An 11,189-nucleotide genomic window follows, 5' to 3' on the forward strand; every position below is an offset into this window, starting at 1 on the left:
GCATTGCTAAGAAGTTCCCAGGAGATGTGGATGCAGTTTGTCTCAGGACCTTACTTTGCAGCTTTACTGGAAAGTCGGTTTGGGGCTGCCTGGCTTTGAGAAAACAGGAGGAACTTCAAGGCGGTGGACCCCAAGAAGGGTCATTGTGCGCCTGATTTAAGCCATTGGTCTTAGAGCGCCTCCTAGTGGGTAAACAGACCACGGCCGCGCTCGCCTGAGTTGACGCTTCTTCCGCAGGCCTAGTTCTCAGGGGGGCGGAGCGTGCTGTGTGGGGCGGGGCTTCGTGGGCTCCGGGTCTTAGGGAACTTAACAGTGGCAAAGGCTTATCGCTCTCTGGCTTCTCCCTCCGGGCCGTTCCAGGACCAGAAGATATTCCCGAGAATCTCAGGACGTCCCTCTCTCCGTTTGAGCCAACCGAGGGGAGGGACAGCTTCCTCCTAGGGGTCCCAGGACCAAGAAAGGGACACGCTCCCGGCATGTCTGCACGCTCCGAGTCCAGGGACCTCGGCAGAGTTCACAATCAACTCCAGTCACGTGGAATGTAATAGACTGCCAACCCTGTGAAGGCAGGTGGCCTGTCTGGAGACATGGTCTCCCCTATGCCCAGCAGGGAATCCTGGCACCCGAGGCCTCAAGGGTTACACATGAATAAACCCCAGTCTCCATAGTGGCTTGGGGCTTTTGCACAGGATTTTCTGCCTCCTGAGTGCGCTTCCACCGGGCATCCTCCCGCCTCACCCCTTCCCTCCAACGCCCAGGGGACTGTCACCCCACGGGAGATGGGTAGGGGAGAGCTGGTGGACATCTAGGGGGAGCCACAGACCTGTGGGAGTTGCACTGCTTGGTACTGCAGGGAAAAGCCAACACACCATATGTGAATTGTCCCAAATTGAAAGTGTGGCAAAGAAGTCCCATTGTTTGAAAACACTGCAGATCGAGTGACAGATTCAGCCTGTGGACACCGGCAGGAGGCCTTGGCGCTGAGAAGCTGGTGCGTTTGCACCAGCTGCACTTCAGATGGGCAGGGTCTTTCCCTCTCCTCCTTCTCCTCCTCCCCTGCTCCTGGTCCCCTGGTCGCCACCCATCCCTTCCCCTCCCCTACCTTTTCTCCACTTCTCCAGGACCACACCCCCCTGCCTCTCAGGCTTCTCTTCCTGGAATCCTCTCCTCCCCCAGCAGGAGGGTCAGCCTCCTGGCTCAGCTGCACCCTGACACTCTCCTTGTTCGGCTGCAACCTCCATCACACAGGCCAGCCCCCATCAGATTGGGATGAGGAACAGAGGCTCACAGACGCTGGCCAGAAGCATGAGTCTGGAAGGGATCGGGGCTCCACGGAGAGCAAGAAAGAACGCCCCGGCACTGCTGGGCTCCCCCGGTGCCCGGTGTCCGCGGACACACTCGCCCCTGTGCTAAGCCGGGAGACCCAAAGCCAAGCCGCCTGGGTGGGCCCTGAGACCGTCCCGTCACCTGGGGCTGCTGCCTCCGCGGGCGCTCATTACACGTTACATTCTTGCATCAGGATCGCTCGCGCCACCTGCAAAGCAGGGACTGAAAAGACCAGAGAGCGAGCGGTGGGCGGCGCGCAGAGAAGAGCCGGGAGTGCCCGGTACAGCGGAAGCCGCCTTCGCGGCGGGGAGGGCGGAGGGCGCGCGGAGCTGGGGCCGCACCGGCAGCTGCAGCCTCGCCCCCTCGGGGCGGCCCTAGCTGCACATGGGGTGCAGCCTCCTGCCCCAACCCGTCTGCTTCCCACGCGCCGACTTGGAGCCCGCGGGCGGCGGAGCCCTGGGCGGGGCTCGGCCTGCGTCCCGGCTCCCGCGCGCTCCTTCCTGCTCTTGCTTCCCGCCGCCTCCTCCTGCGTTTTCGTCTCGGGAGGGCGCCCCTCCAGCCTCGGCCGCCGCTCCCCTCCTCTCGGACTTTGCGGGTCCCTGACGGGGCGGGAGCTGACGCCGCCTGCTCGACCCAGGGCCCTGCAGGCCGTGCGGGCCCGCTTGGGCCAGGGGCTTCCTGGCCGCCGGGTCCTCGGACTCGGCCTCCTCGCTCTCCGCGCCCTCCAAAGCCTCCTCCGAGCCTGTGTCCTAAACCCCCTCCGACGCCTACTCCGACTACCGGTTCCCGCGGGCGGCCTGCAGCGCCAAGACCTCCCCCAGGTGGCCTTTGGAGAATTTCAACCTCCCGCCCTCCCAGGCCTTTTCCTTTTTTCCCCTCCATCACCTCAGCCACGTCCTCGGTCTCCCGGAGCGCCGCGAGCTCCAGGAGCCCCTCCCCCATCTTCCTCCTCAGCCCCCCAGCTCCCCAGGGGGCCCCGGGGAGCCTTCTTCCCCTTGGAGGGGGTCTGGGGCTCAGTCTTGGTGGAGACGCACTCATTCCAGCAGGTGCTGTCGTTGGCCTTCCTCAGGACCTCGGTGGCCACCTGGCGGCCTGCCTCCTGCACCTCCACGCGGTTCGGAGGTGTCCTCGGCCATGACGGACAAGACCTCGATCGAGCAGGGTCTCTTGTCTTCCTTGTCCTTCAGCCCAGCGACTCCATCACTGAAGCCATTTTCAACACCTCGTCCTGGGCAGAGGGGTCTGTGTAAGCCACAATGGCCACAAACCCAGGATTGTCCACCCTCTCTTTTTCTTGATCCCCGTTTTCCTGGGACTTGCTTGGGGAGGCGTCCTTGTCCGTGGTCTCCTCATCCGACGTGTCTCCCACTGCCAGTATGGTCGATCAGTCGACCCCTCCCTGGACGTGGGGTGGGGAGTGGGGCTGAGGGGAAATCTTTCCTCTTCTTGGCTTTGTCCGTCACCGTTGCCAGGGCCAAGAGCTCACGGAGGACCTTGCCCGTCGTCTCCTTGGCTCTGGAGGGCCCACTACCTAAGTAACTCCTCCTCGGCGGCCTGCAGCGTGCTATGACCCTCATCCCCGCTTAGGCCCTCCGGGTCCATCTCCTGGATCAGGAGCCCCAGGCTCTCCTCAGAAGACTCTTCGGACTCCCGCTTCCCGGCTGTGGATGGCCGCCCTCCGCAGTCCCTCTTCTTGCCCTTCTGGGTCCATCTGCTGCCTCTGGTTCCGTTTCCACGACCTCGATTACGGACGTTCTAGCATCTTTGGCTGCACCAGGAGCGAGGTCAGCCTACATGACCGCCGGCTCCGATCCACCGGCCTGGGTCTCCAAAGCGGGAGGGGTGGACCTGTCTCCGGAGACCCTGGCCACTGCCGCCTCGCGGGGAGGGGAGAGGTTCCTATAGCAGCCACCGTCTCATCTGCCTCAGGAGCCTCGTGTCCGACGCGCTTTCCTTGCACAGAACCCTCCAGACGCCGTCCCTGCCCGGATTTGCCTGGGGATGGCGCCATTATTAATGTTCTCCACAAACTCCATCACGGTGGCCTTGGCCTTCTCGACCCTCATGGCCCTGGCGCGCCTCAGCCCGAACGTGCCCTGGGGCAGGAAGACCGGCTGCAGGACGGCTTGGATGGCCGCCGGCTCCACGTTTTCTGGGAGGCCCCGTGCACGTCCAGGGCCAGCCTCCAGCACCAGGGCCCGTGGCCACGGTGCCGCCTCTGGCGCTGATCGCGGGGCAGGAGGGAGCCCGAGGCGCACGTGGGCTGCGGGGCCCTGGGCAAATGCCACCCTGGAACAGCGCCGCAGGGCCTGGAGTTCAGGTTCAGGTGAACGTGGCCAGGTTCGGGCTCCTGCTGCTCCCGGGCGGCTGACCCGGCGGCCCTTCCCGAGGCTCTCTCCTCATGGGGGTCCTAGCACCCAACAGGGAGTTTGCGTGGCAAATCCAGGGGTGCCCCCGGCCCCTCCGCTCCGCCTTTTGTGCCTGACCGAGGCGGGGTGACACGGCGGCGCCCGGGCCAGGTGCTGGGGAGGGCGGCGCGGTTGGCACCTAGAGCGGCTGGGAGAGGCGCGTCCCCTTCGCCCAGCCGCGGCCACGTCTGGCCGTGCGCCCTTCGCTCAGTCTGCAGTTCTGCGGGGAGGCGGCTGCTCGGCCCTGCGCCTGCGCACACAGGCTCGCCCCTGCTCCCAGCTGGGCCGCGTCACCATGGCAACGCCAGGGCTGCAGCCTGGGTCGCAGTTGCTGGGGTCTGAAGGGATCCAGCTCTAGACCAGTCCAAGCAAAGGAAGACTCTGGGGGTTGGGATCACCATCAGTGATGAGCCCCCCCAAAGGCCATATTCACAGGGGGCGGGACAGCAGTTAGGGAGACCCGCGATCTCTTTCAGAGGTAGGCGCTTCTAGCCCTCCACCGTGTACAGGTGGCGTTCAGGCTGCAGAGACCTAGATCAAGGGCCTCTGGCCGCCCACGGTGGAACGAGGACTCACTCTTGGGGTGCAAGCCACGCTCAGATTTTTCAGGCCTCACTCAGTGGGAATCGGCTTCAGTTAGGATACACAGGCCTCAGCTGCGAGGTGCTGGCACACTTTAGGGTCCACAACCCTCACTGATGGGGTCCAGCCTCGCTCAGTGAGGCCTCACTCTTACAGATGTTTCTGTAGCCGGTACACCTACTATTAACTGTGTGTTTTTGCATATGGTTCGTGTGTGGGTGTGATCAGCAGTGAGATTAGACATCACTTCCGGAAAAGACCTTGATCCTGACTTGGTCCACAGGCTGGGATGGGTGAATGTCATAGCTACCCCGAACACACTTCCCCTTCATCATCCTTGCTAAGCCTCACCCCAACTCTACGTAAATTACGCGCTGTGGCCCAGTCATTGGGCTTCTGCTGCTGCCCTCGCTATGACTCTGGGAAGTTTCCTGGGCTTCTCTACACCTCAGTTTACCCCTCTGTGAAATGGCCATAACCATTAACCCTACTCATAGGATCCTTGGGCTTCTCTGGTGGCTCAGATGTTAAAGAATCTGCCTGCAACACGGGAGAGCCGGGTTTGATTCCTGGGCTGGAAAGACCCCCTGGAGAATGGAATGGCAACCCATTCCAGTATTCTTGCCTGGGAAATCCCATGGACAGAGGAACCTGGGGCGGGCTACACTCCATAGGGTGGCAAAGAGTCAGATGCGACTGAGCGACTAACATGTTCACTTTTCACTTTCATAGGATCCTTATGGGGATTAAATGAGATGATCCCCAAAAGCCCTTGAAACAGAGGTTGGCCCAGAGCTGGTGCTCCCTGAAAGATGGCAATTGGAATTCATTCTTTCTTGACCCTTTATACAATCATTTAATATAAGTATATACATTTAATTGTCAAATAAATATATAAATAAAGAAGGAAATTTTTAAAAAAGAAACCAAAACACTTTGTTTTTGTTGTTTTTAATGTAGGAAGAGAGTTGATTGCAAGGTTACCATGGCAACTGGTCCTAGGGCAAACCAAACTGCTTACTCACTCTCCTACCTACCCCCCCCCTCCCGCTTTCATTTTCCCTGCTTCTCCCTTTTTCTTTCCTTTCCACCAAATGGATGTCACTCTTTTCTCTAGAGCAGTGGTCTGAAAGAAATATAATGCAAGCCCCCAAGGCAAGCCACATGTGTAATATGTAAGTTTGCTAACAGCTACTTTCAATATATAAAAACCAGGGGAAATGAATTTTAGGAATAGATTTTCATTTATTTACATTATTCTTTATTTACAATAGCCAAATGTGGGAGCGACTTAAGTGTCCATTAACAGATGAATGGATAAAATGGATAAACAAGATTCCTTCATCTTTATTGTATATTATATATAGTATTTACACATGTATTTATATATAAAGAAGATTTTATATATATATATGGTTGAGTAATATTCCACTAAATATAATGGAATTTATTATTTAAAGATCCATTTTAAAAAGTAAAAAGTCTTGCCATTTGGGATAACACAGATGGACCTAGAAGGTATTGTGCTGAGCAAAATAAGTCAGAGGAAAACAAATACTATATTATTTTACTTATATGTGGAATCTAAAAACAAACAAACAGATGAACAAAAATAACAAAACAGAAACAGTTATAGATACAGAAAACAAACCAATGGTTGTTGGGTGGTGGTGGTAGGGGTGAAGAAGTAGAAATTAAGATTCAGAAGCAAGTCCCTGAAGTATATTTCAGGAGTTTCTATTAACAGCAGTTTGACCTCCGGAGGGCAGTTTGCAAACGTGATCTGGGCACCTGAAGTGTTTAGCGCCCCATCTGGGAAGCCTGTGTGTAGGCTGCCAGCAACAGTCATGAACTTTGAACTGATCCACATCTTCCCCTACTTTTGGGGATCCCACCAGGCATTCTCACCTATTAAAAAAAAAATCAATTCACAGTGATCTCAGCTCAGAACCTAACTCCATGTAACATACAAACACACAGAATCATTTTAAAAGTGATTTTCATCACCACTGACTATGGCAGCTTCTATTCTAAGGCCCCCACCATCCTTCTTGCATAATTTCAATTTCTCTTCATACTTAAGCCCACATTTATTCATGAAAGACAGGTGCAATGGATCTTTGTTCCATTTTCTGGCCGCCACTGTTCCACAGATGGAGTTCTCCCTCATTTCTCTCCTGATCAAAGAGAGCCAGAGCTGAGCGGGAACATGGTCCCAGAAGCCGAGTAGAAAATTAGAGAGCAAGGGCCAGCCAGGCAGGGCATTGGGAACCCCAATGTCCTGCCTAGCCCCTCTCTGGATATCTGTCCTGGAATTAGGGTGCTCTGTTGGACAGAGATGGGACCCATGACTGGCCTAGCCACTGCCTCCAAGCTGGAAATAAAAAAGAGAGAGAGAGAGCTTATCAAATGTCCTGCAAAATTCTTCCCACTCCCTGTGTTTGAGGACAAACACCGAGCCTGCTTGTTAAGGATGAGATGCAGAGGATGAGATGGTTGGATAGCATCACCAACTCAATGGACATGAGTTTGAGCAAACTCCCGGAGATGGGAGGACAGGGAATGCTGGGTGCTGCAGTCCCTGGGGTCTCAAAGAGCCGGGTACAAGTCAGCCGCTGAACAACAGCAGCAGTATTGGAGCAGAGAGTCTTAAATTGTGGTCATGGGACCCCTAAGGATTCCGCAAGGACCTTTCAGGGGGTCCATGAGACCAACACCATTTTCATAATACTGCTCAAACATTATCTGTCTTTTTCACTCACATTCTCTCACGAGTGTTCAGTGCAATTTTTCAGAGGCAACAGCACATGAGATATTGCAGCTGAACAAATGCAGAAGCAGGTATGGGAAACCAGTTTCTGTGGAGTCATACAGTAAAGAGATTTCCCAAAAGATAAAAACAATGCCACTCTTCTCAATTTGTTTTTGTTTTGGAAAATACAGCTATACATATGTTATTTGGGTGAACACGTGACATATGTTTGCTAGTGCTATTTTTAAATAAGTTCATAAGAAAATACTTCTAATTGCTCAGTTGACATTCTTCCAATGGTAAATATTGACAGATTGAACCCACAAGAACAAAAGCTCTTTGGGGTCCTTGAATTTTTTAATAATGTAAGACGTCTTGAGACCAAGCAATTCCAGAATCACTGAGTTGGAGATTACAACAAAAGGTACCCTAGGGCCCTCAGATAAGAAAAAGGTGATTGGTGGTGTTTCTCCTGCAGGTTATAAATGATTCATGGGAATGAAGTTCACTGCTTGTCTGTCCCCACTCTGTAGTCTTTCTGCTCCTCTTTCTTCAATCTCTCCCTCCAGTGGTTACCAGGGAAACAACAGCAGATCCTCAAAGCAAAATTCATTTCACTGCCTTGTGTCTGAGTCTCAGTGGCCGGTGGCATGCCTTTCAGGACATCTAGATCCAAGGAACTGTCAACTCCACCTGCCTCCATGTCTTTAAAATGACATCTGATCCGCACCCTCTTCTCCCATTCCTCCATCACCCTGGCCAGCTTTGTTTTGTACATTTTCATGTCTGTCCCTTTATTTCCATGTGTTCTTGCAAACTGTGCATTGCTGGTTGGGGGTGTTTATGATGCACTTGCATGATTCCTTGTATGGTATCCATCTCCATTCATTTCTCATGTCTTTAAATTTTTAATTTTGTTCTGGAGTATGGTTGACTAACAATGTGATAGTTTCAGATGTACAGCAAAGTGATTCATATATATTCTTTTTCAAATTCTTTTCCCATTTAGGTTGTTACATAATATTGAGCAGAGTTCTCTGTGTTATACAGTAGTGGTTATCTATTTTATTTTATTTTTGCCATGCTACATGGCATGTGGAATCTTAGTTCCCAGACCAGAAATTGAACCTGCACCCCTTGCAATGGAAGCTCTGGGTCTTAACCATTGGGCCACCAGGGAAGTCCCAGTTATCCAATTTAAATATAACAATGTCTACAGGTCAATCTAAAACTCCCTAATGTTACCCACTTTCTAATCACTGTTGGTAAAGTGTCCTAGAGCAATACCAGTTACGTATCTTATCTGTAATTTTACCTGCTGAGCAAGGCTGCAAGATGGTCATTCATCACATTTTACCTTTTTCCTGTCCACTCCTCAAAGAAGAGACATGGATGACAGTTTTAAAGCAAGGCAACAAGTTCTCTGATCCTCATCTAGGAGTGGGGTTGTTCACATTCCCTTTTCTTGAATCTGACCCTGGACAAGCTTGTGACTGCCTCAACAGGTAAGGCAAAAATGATGCTGTGTCTCCCAAGGCCAGATATAAGGCTTTTGCCCAGTTCTCTTGGAATATTTGCTCTTGAAACCTCCTTCCCAGGACATTCCCGCTTGAAGCATAAACGCCATGCTGTGAGGAAGCCCAACTCACATAGAGAGACCAATGTATGTGTTCAAGTCAATATCTCCACCTAAGCGCAGTCTTCAGTTCATCCCAGATGGGGTACCAGACATGACTGATGAAGCTTCTGGCTGTTTCCAGACCTTAGTCATCAGAGCCACCCCAGCTGAGGCACCAGACATTGCAAAACTGAAAAACTCCATCCCCAGTGTGCTTTTTCATCATGCTGACCTACAGACTCCATGAACATAATAAAACATTTTGCGTTTTATGACACTGAGTTTAGTGTGGTTTGTGTATGTGACTGTGTGTAGTGGCTCAGTCATGTCCAACTCTTTGTGACACCAGGGACTGTAGCCTGCCAGGTTTCTCTGTCCAAGGGATTCTCCAGGCAAGAAAACTGGAGTGGGTTGCCATTCCCTTTTTCAAGGGATCTTACTGACCCAGGGATTGAACCTGGTCTCGCACATTGCAGGCAGATTCTTTACCGCATGAACGACCAGGGAAACCCTGGGGTGGTTGGTTATGCAGCAAAAAGTAGCCAGCATGCACCTGTTCCATCCTTACTACTTTGGGCTGGTGTTTCTCCATGCCTCCATTCATGCCCCTGAAAATGGGGGTCACGTTCTCTTGCCATCATCAGGAAGGTAGGAGAGGTTGTGGCATTCTGGTGCCCAGCAACCCCCTCCCCCCGCCAGCAGCCCTCAGCAAGTCTTACTGAGGTTATGAATCAACAGCCAGTCGCTTCCAGATCACCCACACCTTACCGTGATCGCAATGGGGGCAGCTTACGCAGAGACCACTGCGAGTCCCAGTACCGAGTCCCCATTCCAGCACCTCGGGTCCCTAACATTCTGCACCAGTTCATCCTGGCCACTTCCCCAGCCCTCACTCCTCCGCGTCCAGTTCCCCCCTCTCCTCTCCCTCCGGAGTTTGGGGACACAGCGAGGAACGGGTCCAGCCAGGCACTCTGGAGTCACACGGACCTGACTTGAGTCAAACCAGACCGCCTGGGTTCATATTCCAGCTCTGGGTGACTCTGAGCAAGTCATCTACCTTCTCTGAATCTGTTTTCCCATCTGTAAAATGTGTACAATAAAAGGGCGTACACTTGCGTTTAAATAATCAGCGCGCATGTATTGGCATCTGTAAATAACATCGTTTTTGCTGTTAGTGTTGAGCCCCAGCCCCCTACATCGGAGCTGAATCTATTTGAGCACATTATTTCGCTCACGCTCTCGAGCTCTGGGAAGGCTCCGTCGCAGGTGCGTCAAGTAGCAGTCCTGCAGCGCCGCCTGGTGGTCAATGCGGGAGCCACAGCCCTCTCCTGCAGACACTCCAACCGGCTCACGTGGCACCGTCAGACCTTCACCTACCGCTCGCAGAGCCTCCACTATTCCCTCCCCGCGGTTCTACCACACGAAACATCCCTGAGAGGCGGGGAGATTGTTGAGGGAGGGGGTCCCAGGCCGGACACTTGCGACTTCAGGTTCGGACATTAGATCTATCTCCCCGCCCCTCCCTCCAGACTGAAGGGGCTGGTATTGGAGGTTTGCTCGATTCAAGGTGTGACATCAGGCTCAGGTCAGCCCGTGCCACAATCGCACGATCACACACTCACAAAACACTTACACCCTGGCTCACACACTCACACTTGCGTCACACACACTAACACTGGTACGCACTTGGACTCAGCCTACATACATACCCACACACGCGCGCGCTCACACACACACAACGTGCACACACCCCGAGACTCGCCCCACCCACACCCACGGAGAGACACACCCAGTCCTCACAAGTGAAACACACAGATAAACTACATACGCCTCAGCCCCAAAGAGAAACACCCACATCCGCAACTATAAGCACGTGAACAAAATCAAATCCATAAGGAGACCTCCATGCAGGGTCCCCTGACCCAGCGACCCCCGCCCCTCGCACTCTTTCAACCCCCCCACCCCGTAGGAGCTGGGAGGGTCGCGCCTGCCCATGGACGCACAGAGCCCTCGCCGAGGGCCCCGCTAGGTTATCCTTCGGGCTCACCAGGTTCAACCCGGACCTGCCCTGGGGCGCAGGGAGCTCGGACCTCGTGGGCTGAAGGGGCGCCACCACCAACCGGAGCTGTGTGTGGGGACACTGGGCTGGAGATTTGGTCAGGTCCGTAGGCATGTGTCAGGGAGCCCCACCCAGCACCCCCCGCGCCCACCCCGCGCGCCCTGAGACTCCCAGACTGGGGACGACTCCAAGCTGAGGAGGGGAGGGAGAACGCCTGCCTGAAACCAGGACCCCCGCTGGGTCTCCAGTTAGGGTCCTGGGGGAATGTATGTGAAAGAAAGGAAAGAAGACAGGGAGATCGGAAGGAGGGAGGGAGAGAGGGAAGAAAGATCTTTAAGATAGAAACCTTTGGGCCTTCTTTCTTCTGTGAGCCATGTCTCCCTGTGCCCACCAGAGGGCGCTCTGACGCAGCAAATCCCTAAAGCATCGTCTCATCTTCTCTCC

At 53.9% G+C, this 11,189-nt stretch overlaps 1 protein-coding gene across 1 annotated transcript; it reads right to left on the reverse strand.

Annotated features, from left to right (window-relative positions):
- Window positions 1–2,102: 2,102 nt before the first annotated feature.
- Window positions 2,103–4,651, reverse strand: PNMA8B (PNMA family member 8B). The gene is given in 11 exon segments (XM_065919382.1): window positions 2,103–2,204; window positions 2,206–2,259; window positions 2,261–2,418; window positions 2,515–2,768; window positions 2,770–2,813; window positions 2,815–3,072; window positions 3,075–3,215; window positions 3,217–3,317; window positions 3,320–3,724; window positions 3,808–3,954; window positions 4,564–4,651. Coding segments are annotated over 11 exon segments (1,752 nt in total).
- Window positions 4,652–11,189: the final 6,538 nt, after the last annotated feature.

Source organism: Muntiacus reevesi, chromosome 2 (genome assembly GCF_963930625.1).
Source record: "Muntiacus reevesi chromosome 2, mMunRee1.1, whole genome shotgun sequence".
Lineage (NCBI taxonomy): Eukaryota > Metazoa > Chordata > Mammalia > Artiodactyla > Cervidae > Muntiacus > Muntiacus reevesi.